Source organism: Paramormyrops kingsleyae, chromosome 19, assembly GCF_048594095.1.
Source record: "Paramormyrops kingsleyae isolate MSU_618 chromosome 19, PKINGS_0.4, whole genome shotgun sequence".
Taxonomy (NCBI): Eukaryota; Metazoa; Chordata; class Actinopteri; order Osteoglossiformes; family Mormyridae; genus Paramormyrops; species Paramormyrops kingsleyae.
Window position 1 is genome coordinate 21,396,806 of NC_132815.1, and position 20,420 is coordinate 21,417,225.

A 20,420-nucleotide genomic window follows, 5' to 3' on the forward strand; every position below is an offset into this window, starting at 1 on the left:
CAGTCTTATATTGTCAAGGGGAAATTAGGTGTCCAGGAAGACACTTCTCACTAAGCTGGATGCGAATAAATGCTGAGTCATTCAATTAGATCTGTTTCTTAACATAAAAACAAAACTACATATATAGTTTCAGATTTAAACTGTTTGATGGACATACCCTGTATTTCCCTGATTAAGCTCATTCTTACCAGCACCCTGTATTTAATAAGCAGTTGTGCGTAAATGAAGGACAGATAATCTTAGTAATGAAGTCATAGATGATTATCGGTTTGCATCTTACATTTGTTATAGTAGAGTGTCGGTGTAATAGACAGTATGTCAAGCTGGCATGTACGCTTACCAGTCAAGTTATTAGAAAGATCGGCACACCTGCTCAGTTATGGAAATATCAAATCAACCAATCGCATGGAAGCACCTCTGTGTATAAAATCATGCAGACTGGTCAGATCAAACATCGGAATATGGAAAAATGTGATCTAAGTGACTGACTGGTTGACATGGTTGTTTATGCCGAATGGGGTGTGTGACTATTTCAGAAATTGTTGATCTCCTGCTATTTTCACACACAGCAGTCTTTAGAGTTTATAGAGAATGGTGTGAAAGACAAAATGCATCCAGTCAGTGGCAGTTCTGTGCATGGGAACGCCTTGTTGTTGAGGGACTGGTCCAAGCTGAAGGCTATGGTAACTCAAATAACCGCTCTTTACAACAGTGGTGAGCAGAAAAGCATCTCTGAACGGACAACATGTCTAACATTGAGCTGGTTGGGCTACCACTGCCTAAGATCACACTGGGCTCCACTCCTGTCAGCTAAACACAGGAAACTGAGGCTACAGTGGGCACAGACTCATAGAAACCAGACAAATGAAGACTGGAGAAACATCAGAAATTGTTCTGCTACGACATTCTGAGGGTCCATGGACCCAACCTACCTTGTATTAACAGATAAGGCTGGTCATGTTGACGTTACAATGTGGGGAATGTCTTCTTGGCACACATTGGGGGTACCTAATACCAATCAAGTATTGTTTAAATGCCACAGCCTGAGTATTGAGTACTGAGTATTTTTGCTGACCATGTGCATCCCTTTATGGCCACAATTTACCCATCTTCTATTGGTTACTGCAAGCATGATAGTGTGTCGTGTCACAAAGCAAAAATTGTCTCTAACTGGTTCCATGAACGTGACAATGACTTCACTGTACTTCAATGGCCTCCCCAATCATCAGATCTGAATCCAATAGAGCACCTTTAAGATTCAGTGAAATTGGAGATTCACAGTATGAAGGTGCAGCAAACAAATCTGCAGCAATTATGTGATGCAATCATGTCAACATGTACCAGAATGTCTCAGGAATGTTTCCAGCACCTGTTTAGTCCATGTTGGATGGTGTTTCTAATAAAGCACATGGCCAGTCAGTATATAAATACATAATGGATAAATTATGCAAAAAGCATATCCATGCATACTTATTTTACTCATGCTATTAGTTACTACTGACATCAATTTTATGAACGGTTGGCCTTTTTGTCATGTCGCATTTTCCCACGTCAACTTCCAAAATTTCTGCCATTTGTTAATTTACTTACAGTAAATTAATGCTATTTTATCTTGTTATTGCATCAATTACTTCACAGCTGCCCGTGACTTGACACTAATGATGGTTGCCTTTACAAAAATACATTGCCATCGATAAATGTTCATCTCAATACTGGCTTAATTGGCTTGTGTTATAATATATTTTATATTTATATTATATTTTTATTGGATATCCCACCCACACAGCATTATCAGACAATGCATCTTAATATGAACCAATAGAAGCATGTCTGAGCAAACAGCAGGGTAACTCCAGTCGTTAAGTTACAGGCTATGAAGCCAAGATCAGCACAGTAAAAGAGTGGTAGCAGGCAAAGGCTAAAGAGCAGTGTTTCCCAATCTGGTCCTCGGGGACCCGCAGACAGTACATATTTGAGGACTGTCTGGCCGGGAGCTGGGAGGGAGCACAAATGTAGACCGTCTTTGGGACCCCCAAAGACCAGCTTAGGAAACACAGCTATAGAAAAAAAAATTGTCTAAAGCTGTTTGGCTCTATCAACGTTTCACCCATAAGGCAGCATATGTAATCCCTAAAACAACAGCTGTCTGCCACTGGGTATTTGCAGACAGAACCAGACAAATGGGACGTATGAAAATGGATATTACAGGTTTTAGAGGTGAGACAACAATTCCCAGCATCAAGGCTGTATTTAGGAAATTGACACCACAAATTACCCATTCCTCAGTCGGTTTCCTTTGCCCAGAGAAGACTTTTACCACATGCAAACTCATATAGCATCTGCTTTTTTGGTGAACACAGGCAGTAATTGTGGAGCGCTGCACAAAGTATATAAAAGGATGCACTTTAATCAAGGTGCCGTTATACTACATCTTGAAGCATTTTTATCCTCCAATTCTTCATATTATGTTCATTAATTTACATAAGCAGATTTATACACACTTATCATCTCAGAAGCACACATGAGCAATGTCTAAAATCCCCATCTCCTTTGGAAGAAGTGTACAATATGTTTCTGCTTCAGCTTTGTTCAGATGTTTCTTCTGAAGTCATTGGATATGGTCATGCAGGAAAATTCCCATTCACAAAATACAACTCTTATTGGAGTATCAGATGAGGTCAGATGAAAATAGCAGAATACAGCTCCTCGTAGGTCCATCAGGCTTACATGTGACCTAATGTTGATTATTTTAAAGGAAATCCACATCTTTACTTTAGAGGGTAGATGTAATTTTTCTGAGTAGTCTTGCAAAGCTCATTGCTATTCATTTCGTAGGCACTGCATTAACTCGGCTAGTCTGTACTGCATTAACTTGGCTAGTCTAACCCCATGACACATTCTAGGTACCAGTGGTTGCCGACTCATTCCAGCAACCCTCTCGTCGCCTTTAGAGTGTCCAGTGCAGTGGGAGAGAAAGGCACAAATGGTTCTCCTGTATTTCCTAGATAAGCATTCAGAATGACAAAGTCAACTTGGGCCCATAAAATTCAGAAATATAATCTTATGAAAAATGTCTTCTAAGTGATCTTGTTGTTGTTCAGTCTGTCTAGTTACATCCAAATATAGTACAAGATTCACAGTTTCCAGATCTGCTTGTAAAAAACCCTCAAAGCCTTAGTCATTACATCTAACCAGAGCTTTAAAAGGAATACTACACCACCAAACTGAAAAAGGCTGTGATAATTACTTAATTTCACCCATGTTGCCTTACCTACTGTAGCAACCAAAGAACAAAAGCAAATAACTGTGCCTACAGTGCTGGCAATATACTTCATGTTATATTTCCTATATAATAACTGTGCCTACAGTGCTGGCAATATACTTCATGTTATATTTCCTATATAATAACTGTGCCTACAGTGCTGGCAATATACTTCATGTTATATTTCCTATACAATAACTGTGCCTACAGTGCTGGCAATATACTTCATGTTATATTTCCTATACAATAACTGTGCCTACAGTGCTGGCAATATACTTCATGTTATATTTCCTATATAATAACTGTGCCTACAGTGCTGGCAATATACTTCATGTTAAATTTCCTATATAATAACTGTGCCTACAGTGCTGGCAATATACTTCATGTTATATTTCCTATATAATAACTGTGCCTACAGTGCTGGCAATATACTTCATGTTATATTTCCTATGTCAGGTCCTGTTCCAGGTGTTTTGTTCCCATTAACTTCTTTGCTAACTTTGTTTTTTATCTTAAAGATTTCTTCACACCTTTACCTAACACTGTGTCCTTTCACAGTCTCAGAGCTGCCGGTTAAGTTTCTGGGCCTGTCTCTCTTTAGCATCGAAGGCAAACTTGGTGTCCTGAAGCTGGGCGATGATCTCCTTGGCCTCCTTCATGTCCTGGGCCAGCTGGCCGTACTTTTCCGCCAGCTCCCGGTTCTCACCTCGCAGTTCTGCCACCAGCTGGCTCAGCTCCTCAGCCTGCTGCCCGCAGTGTGATTTCAGCTGCTCCATCTCCCGCAGCATCACTTCCATGCTTTTCATGAGTCCTTCCAGCTTTTCCTTAGACATTCTCCTTTGTTTTCAGGCTAAATGATAGTTGGCTTGAAGTATCGAGCTCTTGAGCTTCAGCAGCAGTGAGTATCGGAGGAAAGAGAGAATATGACTTTCCAGCAAGTAATTCTGGTGCCTGATCTTGAGAAGCTAACTACTTTATTGCCTTACTTTAATACCTTACCCCTTCCCCCTGCTGCAGCAGGATCCCTCTTCCAATACTTATCATCCTTGCTGATTAATCCCCTTACAGGAGCTATCCTGGGAGCTACTCATAAAGAAACTCCTAAGCTCCTCTACACACCCTACATCTGTAAAGGTTGAATGAATGACAGATTAACTGCCCAGTTTTTGGTAGTGAAACAAAATGCTTACATAATCATCCATCCATCCATCTGTCAATCTTCCAATCTCTTCTGGTCACAGTCACCTAGTCATTCTGGTCATTTACCTGGAACCCATCCAGACAGCACAGGACACATAGTCCTAATGCTGTCATACACTTTGGGCGGTTTAAGGAGGTCATTCCAGCCAACTGCATGTCTTTGCCTGTGGGGGTAACTCTCTCTCTCTCACACACACACACACACACAGTAGAGGTGGGTTCGATTCAAGCCCCCAACCCTGAAGATGTGAGATAATGGAACTGGTGGATCTGCTAGAGCATCTGGTTTAATTTATTTATTTGCTACCTCGTTATTCAAATGCTGACAGTCGTAACATCATGGCCAACTCTCTCCAAGCAAACATGTCGAGTGTGCACACTGTCAGGGAAAATCATTTCACAAAACTACTACTTTTGTTCAAAAAGGAGCATTAGCCACCCTGCAATACAGTACATGTGATATGGTACGGTACTGTAAATGCTCTAGATACAGTCTGAGTAGAGAGTTGAATACATACCTGTTTTCCAATCAGAATGTCCTTATTATGGATGACACTGTGAAATGGCTTAGATTAGGGTGCACTCTCTGCCCAGCTTCCCTCATAGTCAGGCCATGGTTTATGACATGCTCCACCAAAGTTGCTCTTATGTCATCAGAAATAACGGTCGTTGCATGGCCTCTTCGACCACGTCCTCCTCTCTCTCTCTCTGTCTTCCTCATCCTCTTCCTCTGCCTCTAGCTCTCCCTGCCACCATGCTTGCAAAGTTCTCAAAATGGCTTAAGTGAGGCCTTTTTGTAGCTGGCTGATTGGTGTTCAGTTTTGTATTTTCAGGTGTGTGTCTAAGTATTTTCAATTAACCAATGTGTTTTGTATTTTGAATAGATGTGTTTTCCCAATGGTACCCTGAGATTTCATTTTTGAACAAAGTGTCTTATGTATGAAATAGTGTATAGTGTGCAGGAGCAAGTCTGTTGCAGAAAGGAGCAAGTGTGTTGCAGAATTGCAGCTAAAGTGCAAAGCAGCGCTTTTGTTTATGGTATGGTTACAATTTGTTTAAGGTATAGTGACAACAACTTCAAGTTATGTTACTTTGGTTTAAGCATTTGTCTATAGTGTTTAAGCAATCGGTAAAAACTGTAATCTCCAATATGTTGGTACGTGTTGGTACATTTTGAATGAAAACATTGCATATTTATAGACCCTGATACTGGACTGTACAAATCTGATTGCTGGACATAGTCTGATGAAGATCTGAACACTAAATCACTATGTATACAAATGAAGACTAACCTTCACTGCTTCTTGTAGGCAAGGCAGTAGATTTCGCCTTGAGTGTTCTGATACAAAACAGAATCCAATTAGACACAGCTTTAAGAATAGCAGCCAGACATCCTGGAGATTACAAACCAGCCCATGCCAGGAAGGTAACAGCAAAGTAGAAATAAAAGACACACATAACTTATAACTAACGCTCATAATAACACAGATGTGATACCCAGTAAATCCACTAAATACAGCTCTGGAATAAATTAAGAGACCACAACAAAATTTTCAGTTTCACTCATTTCTCAATTTATGGGTTTGCGCCTGTGTAAAATATATATTTTTTCACAAACTCCACCCTGGCTCTTCCCTGATTCTCATTGATGAAGGACTTCTGCCTTGTTTTATAGGTCTTCAGTCGTGCTTCTAGGAACCTGCTATGAATTGTCCTAGCAGTGCATTTCACACCACTTCATGTTTCCCTTTTTTTTAAGGTCACTTCATGTCATCCTCCGTTTCATGAGGTACTGTCGGATAAGTTAACGGTCATCTCTGGCATTAGAAAATTGCTTCTGCCCTTTACCTGACTGGTTTCAGGTCGTTCCCAGTGTCTCCTGCTTCACCTGGTTCTTGTGTACTGCTGCCTTAGAAATTTTGAGCCTGGAAGCAGCCTGCCTCACAGTGTAGCCTTCTGCCAGGAAAACCAGGATTAAACCAGGATTTTAAAATGTAGATTTATAATATATATATATATATATATATATATATATAGAGTGGTCTATTAATTTTTTCCAGAGTTGTAAATATCCAGTAAACCCAATAGATGTAAGCCCAGTAAAACCACTAAATATATATGTCACAGGCTTCCTTATATTTTGGTTTGTCATTCAAATTCCAACTAGAACCTCAATTACACTGGAAATCTGTTTATGACCAAGCCAGGCACCAAAATGCTATTTATAACTGACTGTTCTACTTAAATGCATAAAAACATATAAACACTTTCTTTCTGGAATTGTTTTTATATGAGAACCGAATTATTGGATATCGGTAAAGTAGATTTTCTGTTTTTAAAATTAGTTTTGAACATTTATTAGCCAATAACCATCAACAATTATTTAAGACACGTGTATTGCATTCTTAATTTGACCTTACATCTAACAGAATTGAAGAGGGAAGCAATTTTTTTACAACACATTAAAATTTAGAACATCTCACATTTATTACAGCAGGAAATTGTTGCGAATAAGTTTTCTTTGCAAAAAAGTGGAGGTTGCTTTAAATTGCCAAGGTGTCTCCTGTGAACAGCCTTTTTAAAGTCATTCCACAGGTTTTCTATGGGATTGAAGCCTGGCGTCTGATTGGGTCACATAAAGACTTCAATATCATGTTAGACTGAAATTCCTCTTTATCTTCAGCTTTCTGATGGGGGGCAGGGAACAGGGTTTTTTTCTCAAAACATCTTGATATCTGCAGCCAGCCAGATACCCAGCTGAGGAGCAGCAGCCCCAGAGCATGACGCTGCCATCACCACGTTTCACCAAAGGTATGGGGTCCTTTGCAACAAACACATCACTTAGAATGTTCAGATCCTAGTCTTGGTGATGTCACCTTTTCTTCACGTGTAGATGACAGTCTTCACAGTGCTCCATGGCATATCTCTCTCCTGATAGAGCTCTTTCAACAATAAGATCCCATAGATGTCTGTCAGTGGAAACAAGTGTGATTGGTTACCTCTGAACGCTGATTTTTAAAATTTTGTCTCCTAATAATGTTTCCCTGAAAGGTCACATTAAAAATAGAAAAGTGTGGGACATGATTTATTTTGATTTTGTACGTGTACACTTTTTATATCTGCAACACAAGTACATGAATTGTAATACTCTGTACAGTATGCAGTAGATATGTCTTATTTTTACATTTCCAGGTGTATTATATAAATTTTTCACAACATGTTTTAAAGGCATCTTAAAATGGCCACATCAGACAAACCTAAATTAAAAGTGTTGAGGTTTAGTCTTTTTTTGACAATATCAAAGTAGACACATAATCACATTAACATTGGCAACATATAGACATCGCAATAAGCAATTATAATAAAATGTCAAAAGACACAGCCAGCCCACTATAGTGTATAGTATTGTACACATTTTGGAGGCTTTAGTATTCAAAGATCTTGATATCTTTTCCAGCAGAGACAAACAAGGACTGTATATAAAAAGAACAAATTGAAATTACATTTATTCTTTATCGCTCTGACATCATAAAGCTTCCCAAGACAGAGTAGCTAAATTTTGACATCAGTATGGTTTGTTCTGATACCTAAAATAAATATTATGCAACCAGAAATCTGTGACACCCAGCTGAAGCATAATATACCAAAAATGCCACATCCATTCATAAACTATTTGAAGATAACTAATTGCTTTAAAACTAATGGTGAATGGTTTCTTATTTTATGAGCATATTGGACATATGTTATCAAAAAAACGTAGCGAGTGGTTGCATGGATCATAACTACAGATAATCTTAAAATGAATATCGCTGCTTTTACTAGGGCCAGACAAGTCATGCAGGTCACACGCACCTCGAGTTTCGAACATTTATTTCTGTCATTTCCCGTCATGCATTTCTATTTCCGGAGTACCACTTCCTGTACGCCAGTACCTGTTCCCCGACGTTTGTGTTTGGTGGTCTCCCAGTTGGTTTGAAACGACACTTGAAAAGGTCGCCCGTTGCGGTGAATTGGCTTCAACAGCGAGACGTGCAGCGAACAGTAAATATCTAACAGTTATGGTAAGTGCACGGGTGATCCTGCCTCGAAATGTTGTACCAGAGTGTTTTCATTCGGCGTTCATGAGCGGGCCGGTATGGAGCACATGCGTGCTGGCTGCAATCATTGCTAGATAACACACTCGCTCGTTTTCTTTATGATTGTGTTATCTTATCTGTGTCGTTCATTTGTTCCTAATATAACTGGCATAATGTAGCGTTAGTACTGGGATTGCATCTAAATGAATCGGCTCCTTGGCTGCGTTAAATTTCTGGAGTAACTAACATTTTGGACATTGCTTATGCAAGCCTTGTTAACTGCGCATCCTGTAATATTATGAAAAATAAATGTAGATGGTAAAAGAACTGTACAGTGAGACGAATTGGTAGTACTGGCCAGTTTAAGCATCTCGCATAAGATGGCGTGTGTAGCTAAGGGTGTATTAAAAGCAAAAGGGTGTATGCAAACTCAGTATTAAATATGTACTATGCCTAGGTGAATTTAGACAAAGGTGCAGGGTAGTAAAACCAATGTAGTTTATGCAACGTACAAGTGCAATACGATCCAGGCTAGTTAGAAGTCGAAGCTACAACCAGACGATTTCTATCTAATACTTCAACCGATCACATGCCTTAGATTGGGACCTGTTAAATGATCGAATTACACATTCTAATATGCCACTGGATAGTAAAGACTGTAGTATGAAAAGTCAGCATTTAATAAATACAATATTGGTGTATTGATTAAATGCTGACAGGAACTGAACAAAAGCAGCGCATTCGACGTCAGGATATATATCACTTACCGTACTTCCTCAAATAGTGGCCGGGGCCATTATTTACCTAAGCAGCAGAAGGCCTTTGTTTAATATTACCTCTGTTACTGCGATACAAGGTTAATAAAAATTCTACGTATGAATGAATCAAACGCCACAGTTGTACCCGGTATGTTTTACAGGGTTCAAACTGACACATTTATTGGAAGTAGTTTTGATACAAACTACATTACAGTATTGCTAGACTATCAGAATTCTAAGAGCTGGTTAACAGCATCAGTAATTACCTTCTAAACGTGTATTCTTAAAAGATAACTTTTCATCAATGCCATGAATGTTGTGTGTAGTAAAACACACCCAGGTCTCAACATAAAGGCAAAAAAAATCATGACTTACTCCGAATATTAACATTAGTAGACACTACTATTTTTACAGCATCACATCTTATCTTGCTTTACAGTACGAAATCATTCATTTAAAACGATAAACAAAAATGCTTAATGGTAGCTGTCTATCAGATAAATAAGACTCGTTGAATATCGGCTTTTATATACGGTAGTACACATTCTTTATACGAGCATCGGGATGTCTGTGAGTTTCGGTTTCATGTAAATGCAAACATTGTACCTTTAGTTGACTGTTTAGTTGGTCCTATAGTTAGCCATCGTGAGTTTCCAAGGCGGCTCCTTTTTAATAAAGGATTCTATTGTTAAACTTATTACCTTTCTTTCAAGCTGTTGTAATTTTAGTAACACAACCCACGTTTTCCAGTCTCAGACTAAAAGATGGTTACTGACCTAAGGGCTCCATTTTCAGCAAATTGTAGCTATAGAAATGTATTTTCTCTTTGAACTTGTATATTACAGTTCTGGTAAGTTTTTAGGGGGAAAATGCTCAGCTGCCATAATTAGCACATTGGCTTTGAGGTCGGGGCTGATGGCACTGAGAGCTGCACCCAGACCTTCTCCCCATAGCCTCATCCTACCACTCAACAGAGCAGCAGCATCAGTCATAGCCACGTCTTCTGCAACTCAAATGTATGACAAATGTAACTGAACCTCATATTTCTCTGAAATTGCAGAACAGAACTTCTTTGATGAATAAAGTTGTTCCACTACAACTTGCATAATTTAAAAACATCAGTATATCTTACTGGCTTTTTCTAGCTTTACTTCCAGCTGGACTGTAGCCTGTCCTGTGCCCCATCTCTGTCCACTTTTCTCTATTTAAGGTTTAAAGTCGCAGCTGTGCCTAAAATATTGCAAAAAAGAAATCTGACTTCAGAAATTGGGCAGGAGTTACCTGCTGGGGCCGCTTGCTGACAATCCGACCATCTGCTTATGAGGGCAGACGGTTGGAGGACGTCTGTGATTAATGTCTTGAGTGATCAAGAGTTGAGAATGAAAGCCTTGGGCCAATTCATTTGAATTACAGCATCTGAATTACTTTATTCAGGTCATCTAATGACTAGGGGTTATTCTCTAGAAGAATTGGAGTTTTAAGACGTTGAAACTTGCAAATAATCTGAACCGAAAAGGAGTAGGAAAACATGCCTTTGTGTTTATAGGAAGGGCACGGCAAGCCATTTATCAGGTAGTGATGGTTTGGGTTAGCATGCTAAGTAACCCCATGCTAACTTGAGCTCTGTGTCGCAGTCCCACACAATCCTGCTGGTCCAGCCCACCAAGAGGCCTGAGGGGAGAACATATGCCGATTATGAGTCTGTCAACGAGTGCATGGAAGGTAAGAGGACCAGTCCATATTACTTTTTTCAACTGTGTTGAATTCTCTGTCCAATGTGTCTAGCACTTGGTTGCAAGACTTTTCTACCCACACACATTTCCCTTGCTCTCTGAGGTTTGCTCATTGTATTCTCCATTTAGGGGTGTAATTGGTATAATATGGTCCTTGAGTCTGCCTTGAGTGAGGGCAGACCTGTCCTTCTTAAGGACTCGAGTACCTTCTGCAGCAGGTGACCAGGCTGTTTTGAATTGCTTGGGTTTCTTCCAGATCCGGCGTCTTTGCTCCTTACAACCCTCCGATGGTCTTTGGCCTGTCAGAAATGCCAGACAAAGGAGTGTCCATCTATGCAGCTGCCTTTCCTGCATGTACTTTGAAGTTCACTAAAAATAACTGGATAAATCCCCCCTTTAACACTGGCTCTGTAGTGCAGTGCATCACTGCAACAACTGCGGCGTTAAAAATAGCCAAACCCGTGGGGCCGGCTTTCGCTTCGTCCCCGAAAGAGAGGGTGACCGATGTTTCCTAACACTGCTAGGAGTCTGCAAAATGTACGAGGAGCACCTGAAGAGGATGAACCCCAACAGCCCGTCCATCACATACGACATCAGCCAGCTGTTCGACTTCATCGACGACCTGGCTGACCTCAGCTGCCTGGTGTAAGTCTGCCCTGCTTCCTGTCACTTTAAGGGTTTGGTGTCTGATTCCACACCACTGAAGAATTTACCCTCAGCAGCAACATACACAAAGCTGTCTCTTGAATGAATGTGAGATTTTGGTGGTTGTGTATCTTAGCCAGAGTCAAGACGCAGACCTAATAACTTGGAGAATGTTCTCCATTTGGGGTCTGGCTGTGCTTGTCACACTAATGCAGCTTTTTTCAGCCAATCAAGAACCACTGAACTGCAAGTTCTTTGTGTTGTATGAAGTCCACTTTGAAGTCTTCATATGCAGAATAACAATGAACCGACTTGTACAACCAGGCTTTAATCCTCTTCCTGACCAGATTATTGGGTATATGCAGTGTCCAGATTTCGTCAGAGAAATGTCAGGACAGACAGGAAAAAGCAAATTCAATTCTTTTGTGTGGTCTAGTAGATTGAAAGACTAAGTTACTAGTGAAGGTGATTAGGGCTGAACGATTTGGGGAAAATATCTAATCGCGATTTTTCCGACAGACATTGCGATTACGATTTGATTTGCAATATAATTTTTTATGTCAAGCTTCAGTTGAATATTCAGTGTAATATTAATATTAATTTAATATTAAATATTAATATTACATTATAATGTAATAATGAACAAATGCAGCAAAAAAAAAAACAATAGCGATCTTGCAGGTAACGCTGATTACCCCCTTAATAACACTAGAACCGCCTTTCCCACGCCAGTGAACAAGCAAGAAATACTTTGGTGTATGCAGCCGTTTTGTTTGCGCTAATGTGTTATTAGTGTTAATAACAGCAGCGAATCTAACACTCAAAAAGCTGCGATGTTCATAACAGGGTGGCTGCTCTGTCCTGAAACTGTAAAGCTGGAATTTTTTCAAACGTAGTATGCATTTTGTAAAATGTCAAATAAATAGACGTAGTTTATCGGTGGTCATATTAGTCTACGTTTCCGCTTTTTAACAACTGTATAAGGTTATTTTTTATACAAATCAATTCAGGGGAAAAAAATGTATGTGTTCAGGGTTGCAAACTCTCACGGGTTTGGGTAACACGCTTTCAGACTCTCACGCAAGAAATCTTATGGCAAATCTAAATTATTCCATTATGATCGATATGAAGTTCGAACTTAGACTTAGCTGCATCAAAAACGTAAGGGCAGTTTGCAAACTCTACAGACTATTTACATGGTAATAAAACTCTTACATCCACGTAAATGTATGTGCAGACTCGTCTCAAACAGAAAGCCTCACTCTAGGCAGCTGAGCAAAGATTCGACTGAAGCGGCTTATCATTCCTTTGCCTTGTATGAAACGGAGAAAATATTATATGCGTCACTTTTTTATATCTTTTTTTAAATAAGACCATGCCCATACCCAACTGTAATAACGATTAAAGAGATCTGTTCTTTTAGTATTTGTGTTAAAGCGAGGCTTGCATTTTATTACTGTTGTGGTATCAAGATTAATTTCACAAGATTAATCTATGGAAATCAATACTTAAATCAATGAGCACAAAAACATATATGACATAAACACGAGTGTATTATGGATTTTACGGCATTTCTGGGGGTCACAGACTCTGCTGCTGTGAGGATTACCTACCGTCTCGTTGTTTTAATTGGTTATATGCTAATGTGATTTCCTATTAACAAAAATAAAAGGTGTGATACGCTGAAGTATATCGCAGCTGGTGTTTAAAAGGAGGTTGCCGGTTCTATTGATAATAGGACCTTTCTGAAACAATCTCGGACCATGAAATAGGAAGGCAATTCACTTATACTTGTAGCTCAGTAGCGGAATCAGTATTTTCCCGCACCGCGAATGCAACATTTTCTTCAGGTTTCACGTATTTGCTGTTTGTGGGCGTGTACTCCGTCGCCTCGGGCCACTTCTGATTCGTGAGCATGACACTTGTGATTGGTGAGAACAACTGTCACATAGGGAGCACGGTATGAGTTTGGAAAACTATTCTTACAACAGTTTTAAACCATGGGTCCCACGTGCTGTATAATGTAGCCTTTGCGATTTGCTAATTGCGTTGTTTCAAATCGCGATTTCGATTTGAAATCGATAAATCATTCAGCCCTAAAGGTGATTCTTTTGAAATGATCTGCTGTACTTGGTGTTCATTGTTCATTGTCCCACGAAAGCGCCCTCTACTGCACAGGAGGAGAACTCCTGGTGTAAAAGCTAATGGTGTCTGTCATTCTTCTCCTTCTAGGTACCGTGCAGACACCCAGACCTACCAGCCCTACAACAAGGACTGGATCAAGGAGAAGATCTATGTGCTGCTCCGCCGGCAGGCCCAGCAGGCGGGCAAATGAGGGCCTGGCTGTTTAGGGGGGTTGAATGGCAATAGCAACCACTTTCTTTTAATTTTTCTCTTTTTTTTTAACTTTACTGTCTTTATTGATTTGTTAAGCAGGATTTTTAATGAATGGCCAATTCAGATGTTCTAGCCATGTGAAAAAGTCTGGTTCAACTCAGCAATGTTTCATGCAGGTATATATTTCTGAAATATAACATACTGGTTGAAAAATGTCAAGTCATCTCTAACATGCTTGACCCTGATCCCCTGAGGTTGAAACTTGTTCATCATACATATTTCTGAAGTTTAATTTCTTTTGGGGAGGAAAAAAGCACCATCCTCATTATCATACTGACTGTATATTCAGGAAATTCACCTGTAAGAGCAGCTTGTGGCAGAGGTGCTGCTGAACGGGGATGCAGGAACTCTTATTCACACACAGCCTTGACAGTTTCATTTCTTCTGTTTAAAGACCGGTATTAACATGCTGTCTGTTTTTTTGGTAATTTAAAAATAAACTCTTTAACAGTTCTGTTGGTTTATATATGACTTTCTGAAGGGGTCAGCATGGTGGTGCAGGGGATAGCGCTGTTACATCACACCTCTGGGACCAGAGTTCAAGTCTCCACCAGGGTTCCATGTGTGTGGAGTTTGCATGTTCTCCCTCTCATCGTGACATTTCCTTGGGGCATTCCGATTTCCACCGTCCAAAAAAATGCTGAGGCTAACTGGAGTTAGCAGATTGCCCATAGGTGTGCCCTGCAATGGGTTGGTGCCCCATACTGGGCTGTTCCCTGCCTCACACCCGTAGCCTCCAGGATAGGACACATGGGGTCATAAGAGAGATGAATTTCTGGATATATGGTCTGTTTGTTTTTAACTGAAAACTACTGTAATTTAATAATGACACATTGAGGATTTTTGCCTACCCCATCTTGTGCTCCCTGACACACATCGGTGAGAGCAAGCTTGGCAGTGAAGGTCGTCTACATGTCACAGCACCATGGAGCTGGGGGTTAAGGGCCTTGCTCAAGGGTCCACAGACATTTTGTTCTGCAGAAGCTACTCGACCTTCCAGTTACAGGTGCAGAGGCTTAGCTCACCAAGCCGCACACACTGAGCTGATTTGACAGCCGCTTGTCTAAACTCAAATGCTGCAAATCACTGAATTGGACAATAGCTGAATATTCCTGATATATTGGTTTTCCATTCATGAAAGAGTTCCCAGCAGAGATCCTTGTCTTAAGTTTGTTAGTGTTAACATTAAGGTGTCATTGGCTCAGGTTTATCTGTACGCATCTCTATGAACAGAGTTCTCTTAAGGTGTAAATTTGCTTAAGCTGTGACGAAACACATTGAACATGGTTGTCAGGAAGTTCTCACTAAAATTTGCATTTTAACAGCTGTTAAAATTAATTTAGCTCTTTCAGGAACAGCTCTTTTGTAGTATGACTTTCACTGAAGTCCTCTGGGATGGGATGAATCATTCGTGTTTTATTTCAGTAGGGCTGGTGACCCTTCTGTTTCTGCATGCTAGTAATACTTTTATTCACCAGGTGGATCATTATTCCGCATATACCAAAGTTATGGGAGCCACGCTCCTAATGGAATGACCACAAGGGGGAGCACCACTAAACCACAGCTGAGCATCATTCAGGATATTTCAATAAAAAAGAACTTGAAAAACAGTTTTCTGACCACCACTTTATTCAGTCTTTGTCCCAACAGTTTGAGAGAGCAGTGAAAAAATAAAAAACAAGGATAGAAAGACCAGCTGTCACAGGTTCACGTGTTCAAGGATGAGAACAAAACACAGGAAGGGAGCACAGGTCACACACGGACCTGAAAATGGGACTGGGAGCAGCAGGAGTCGGGTCACTCCTCGATCTACCAGCAGGAACCATGCAGACCGAAGCCGTAACGGAAAATAACGGAAAACGAGGAACGCAGATCAGATGCAGATCAGATGGAAAAAGACAGACAAGGAAGGAGAGGGCTTGCCCCGTGGGCAGGAAGCAGAGTGGGGGCTGGTGTGCACTATAAATTAAACGAGGGACAGAAGACCCCCCCCCAGAACAGCTACCCACCCTCCAAGCCAGCTGCTCACTGGGCTCAGGCGTGGGGGGGTTTCTGCCTCGACGACAACATACGATAAAATCTCATTGCAAATCACAGGGCATCAAAAAAAATCCCATAACTCAACATTACATTTACATACGATTAAAAAAAAAAGTCTATATACACATCCCAATAATGGTTAGCCTGCACCTTTGGCAGTATTATATACAACTTATTAAATTCATTTTAAAATATAATAAATGCATAAAAATAAAGATTTTGGCATTCTTATTTTTCATCGTGCTCCTTCTCCACTTCTGAAACACTTGTCTGGAAGCTCTGTTTGCCTCAGCACTTCAGCACCTGCAGTGGGTGGGGCAGCATATTGCACCTCCACCACAAGGGGGCAGTAAAAGCTCAGAGCAAGGCCGAGTGGGAGTTGGTGCTGGCAGAGTTTGTCATCCTCCATGCACAGCTTTGCTGCATGAGGCATCACGACTGAGAGGGTGATGGACATACAAAACACTTGGATGGATACCACACTGGCAAACTCACAGGTCTCCAGATACCACCGGCTGGTTACAGACCTTCACATCCCATTCAGTTTGGGGAGGTACTCAGGCAGGGTGTCGGGGTCCTGTACTCCTGATCCCCTCCCCTGCCGTCATCGCCTCCTCTCTACATTCTTAGTGGTGCCCAGCCTCACAGCTGGATCTCAAACGTTTTCTGCAGCTCACTGGAGAAGGGGTTTGTGTGCGACGGCGTGGGCCGCTGGCGTGACTGGCCCTCGAGGGCGGCCCACTGGCTGTCGAAATCGTCAGCCTGGGGCTGGCCCTGGCCGGCCCACATTTCCGCGCCGTTGACAGAGACACTGCCATTGGGGTGCAGCGGGGAGCAGGAGGTTGGGTCGGTGCCCAGGGGTGGGGAGGGCTTGTAGAGGCCACTGGGGGGGGCTGTGATGACGCTGTGCTGGGGGAAGGGCATCGGCTGGATAGGGGGTGCGGCCGTGCCGAAGACGTTGGCCACCATCTGGGACGGGGTGATGCCAACGACGGGCACGCTGAGCGCCCCGAATGGGGCCCCATTGGAAACGGGGTAGGAGGCCGGTGCAGGAACGGGATAGACGGGCTGCGGCGGGGGCAGCAAGGGCACAGCCGGAGCCAGAGCGGGCATGAAGGGGACCGCTGGCACAGGTATGTGGTGGGTGGGGGGGGATGGCGTGCCCATGACTGTGGCGACAGGGGGCTGCTGGGCACGCACAGACTTGGTCACCTCATCTAGCCAGCGGTCTGCCTCCGAGGGGGTCCGTCTGTGGGTATGCAGGGCGGTGGGGCCAGAGCTGGCGGGTGCAGGGGTGGCGCCGGTCAAGTCTCCTCCTGGAGGATAGGGGAATTCTAAGTAAATTCTCATGAGAGCTTTAGCTACCAGAAAATGATCTGAGGGAAGAATGAAAAGTGATCGGTCTAGAGAGATAACCAATCAGATTGTAAAGGAGGTGGGACCGAGACATCTGATTGGTTGGCCCCACCTTCTCCAGTTGCTTGCACCCACCTCCTCTACAATCTGATTGGTTATTCTCTCTAGACTGATCATTTTTCATTGCCCTCAGAACATTTTTGTGCAAGTTAAACTCCTATGAGTGAAGTAAATAGAAAGCAAGCACAACACACACTAAGCCGTAGATACCCATGGAATACCCATGGAAGCCCAAGAGTGCCGTTCCCCTGCTCCTCCTCTATGGAATGTATAAAAGATGCGTACCTGCAGATGCCACCTTCATTCTCCTCAACCAATAAGATCCTTTAGAGGAGCGTACCTCTAACAACTGACCAAAAATTATGACCCTGTCAAAATCTTTCCTTCAGAAGAACTTGACAGATCAACATGTCCAACTGTCTAAGCCAGTGCGTCCCAATCTGGTTCTTGGGGACCCATAGTCAGTCCATGTTTTTGCTCCCTCCGTGCTCCCAGAGTTGAGAGGGAGCAAAAACATGGAATGTCTGTGGGTCCCCGAGGACTGGATTGGGAAACACTGGTCTATGTAGTCAGTCCAAAATAGAGAGATACATATGAATAGGTAACCCTGTCAGCTAAGGCCTACCTATGTAGCCCTGGCCCGGGATCCCGGCACCAGGCTTGGCCCAGGGATTGGTATCTCGTGCCGGCAACGGCGGGGGCAGGCTTGGGGGGGCCGTGCTCGGCATGCTAATGGTTGGTGGGCTGGAGGCAGGAGCAGATCCATTCACTGCAGAAGGAACCCAGAGAGCTGGATTGAGAAGCACGCTCACTGAGGACACAGAGGCCTACTCGCCTGAAGACGGGGCATACCTGGCACAGCCGGAGACTGCGGCGAAGAGGTGGGCTTAGGCATGGGAGCAGAGGAGAAGGGATCTTCGGGGGGCCCACTGAACGTGGAGGTGATCTGGGTGCACAGGGAGCTAATGCTGTCGCCCTCCATCTCCACCTCTGCAACTGGCATACATGGAGAATTAAGAGTGACTTTCAAATGGATAAGAGAACATTCTCTGATCTCCACACACAGCTTGAGAGGCCTCTTCTTCACATCCATCCATCCACCCATCCATCACAGGGCAAATGTGTGCCTGGACCCCAGGAACATCAAGGACAATGGCAGAGACCCCCCTCAGCTAGATGTCAGTCCATTGCAGGTCGCAGAAACAAAACCAAGATAAAAACACGGCCACGCATCACTCCATCACCCTTGAATGCTTTTCTCAGTCTATTAAAGTGTGATATTATTCCTGAGCTGAAATAAATAACCTTGCCTGTAGTCTGAAGCCTTTTTTATATACCATAACGTATTACAAAAATGAAAGCAGACATTTCAAACACAAATATATCTGTAGTTATACAAATATATCTGTATTCAAGGCTGAATCTCCCACATCTCCTTGTGCTGGTGTCACAGGGAACAGCAAAGCAGCATAAGAGCCCGGCCAGCTGCCGGCTCCGACTGGGGCATTCAGCCAGGCTTCCCCATGTACACGATCACGATAAACGGGACTCCAGCCAGCTGGCCACCGTCGGATGACGCCGATACGGCCCACACCCCAGTCTCTACGGCACGGGACCTTGGTGCTGGAGGTCGGGCTGCTCACCATAGCCCTTGACCGGGTTGTCACCCTTGCGCTGCACCGTGGATGGCAGATCGTTCATCCGTAGGGACAGCTGGCGCTTGAAGGGAGACGTCTGGCTGAGGGTAGGGAAGGCACGGAAGGACCCTTGACGGGCGAGGGCCTCGGCGGTGGCGTGACGCCGTGGGATGGCATGCGGGTTGGTGTCTGCGACGGAGGGGGCCACCGGCGGGGAGGAGGACGGGGGCAGTGCTCCCGGGGTCGCTGCCAGAGGTGCCGTGGTTATGGGGACAGACAGCTCCGATTCGGCTGCTCACGGGACAGAGAAGAGAAGCAGGGGTGGCTCTGTAAGGTTTGGATTGTAAGGAGCAGGATGGGCCGCGGGAACACGAGGTGCAGCCAAGGCCTCTGTGATATGCCACATCTAGGCGCTCTCTGTCCTGCCACATCTGAGCTAATAAATCACTCAGATTTGAGTGTTGATCTTCCAGTAGACAGCGTGCAAAACATCAATCAGTATGGAGAGCTTAGCATGCACTGGCCCCAGCTTACATTTGACATTTACATTTATATATTTATTGGCAGAACTCCCTTAATGTCTATAAAGAACACTTAAGACCCCCCCCCCCCCCCCCAAAGACACACACCTTTTGTGACATCTTGAATCTGCCGCAAGACCTCCTCACGTTCGGCCTGCTCAGTCGCCGTGGTGACGCGGAAGGAGCCCTCACGGGTGAAGGTGGTGCGGTTGGCGTCGAAGGTGGCCGTCACCCCACACTCCTTCTCCCGCTTCTGCTTGCGCTCCAAGCAGGAAGCGAAGGCGCAGCCCACCGCATGGCTCAGTCGCTCCCCCTGCAAGGATGACGGAAGCAGGTCAGCAGGGAAAGAGGGCGGGGTGCCAGTGAGGGGGTGTGGCCCTGGGTACAGAGGGCGGGGTGCCAGTGAGGGGGTGTGGCCCTGGGTACAGAGGGCGGGGTGCCAGTGAGGGGGTGTGGCCCTGGGTAAAGAGGGCGGGGCTTACAGAGTCTCTGACAGCCATGAAGCAGTGGCAGATCCAGCGGCGCGTGGTCCCATCTCGGCAGATATAGGAGAAGGCCCGCTCGAAGTTGCGGTCCGGAGCACAGAAAGACACTTTCTCTATCGTCTGATCCAGGATCAGGTCCTTACAGAAAGAAGCATGCCTGCTTTAGTTACACTAACCCCTTAGCCAAGTGATGTGGGGTGCAGTCATCACACTCCTCATACATCACGGGGCGGTGGAACCACAGCCAGGC

At 43.4% G+C, this 20,420-nt stretch overlaps 2 protein-coding genes and 1 long non-coding RNA gene across 8 annotated transcripts in view; 1 reads left to right on the forward strand and 2 right to left on the reverse strand.

Moving 5' to 3' along the window:
• Positions 1–6,924: 6,924 nt before the first annotated feature.
• On the reverse strand, positions 6,925–8,349 carry LOC111859955 (uncharacterized). Its single transcript, XR_002841930.2, has 2 exons — positions 8,315–8,349; positions 6,925–7,431 (listed from the first exon to the last, which is right to left on the reverse strand). It is a non-coding gene; the product is annotated as an uncharacterized lncRNA (long non-coding RNA).
• A 10-nt stretch (positions 8,350–8,359) lies between these two features.
• On the forward strand, positions 8,360–14,524 carry erh (ERH mRNA splicing and mitosis factor). The gene is made up of 4 exons (XM_023843159.2): positions 8,360–8,523; positions 10,931–11,018; positions 11,554–11,674; positions 13,907–14,524. Exons 1-4 carry the CDS (start codon positions 8,521–8,523, stop codon positions 14,007–14,009), a joined length of 315 nt encoding a protein of 104 aa, XP_023698927.1. The 5' UTR covers positions 8,360–8,520; the 3' UTR covers positions 14,010–14,524.
• A 1,158-nt stretch (positions 14,525–15,682) lies between these two features.
• The window catches only part of LOC111859953 (protein numb homolog), a 31,810-nt gene continuing 27,072 nt past the window's right edge, over positions 15,683–20,420 (reverse strand). For 5 of the 6 annotated variants that reach the window (XM_023843150.2, XM_023843156.2, XM_023843152.2 and 2 more), the window contains 6 exons: positions 20,168–20,308; positions 19,794–19,998; positions 19,171–19,455; positions 18,380–18,523; positions 18,153–18,296; positions 15,683–17,427 (listed from right to left, as the gene is read on the reverse strand). In XM_023843150.2, the coding sequence (XP_023698918.2) occupies positions 16,754–17,427; positions 18,153–18,296; positions 18,380–18,523; positions 19,171–19,455; positions 19,794–19,998; positions 20,168–20,308 (1,593 nt within the window). In that variant the 3' untranslated portion in view covers positions 15,683–16,753. The remainder of the gene's footprint in view (positions 17,428–18,152; positions 18,297–18,379; positions 18,524–19,170; positions 19,456–19,793; positions 19,999–20,167; positions 20,309–20,420) is intronic. The other variant, XM_023843155.2, reaches the window with a different exon arrangement.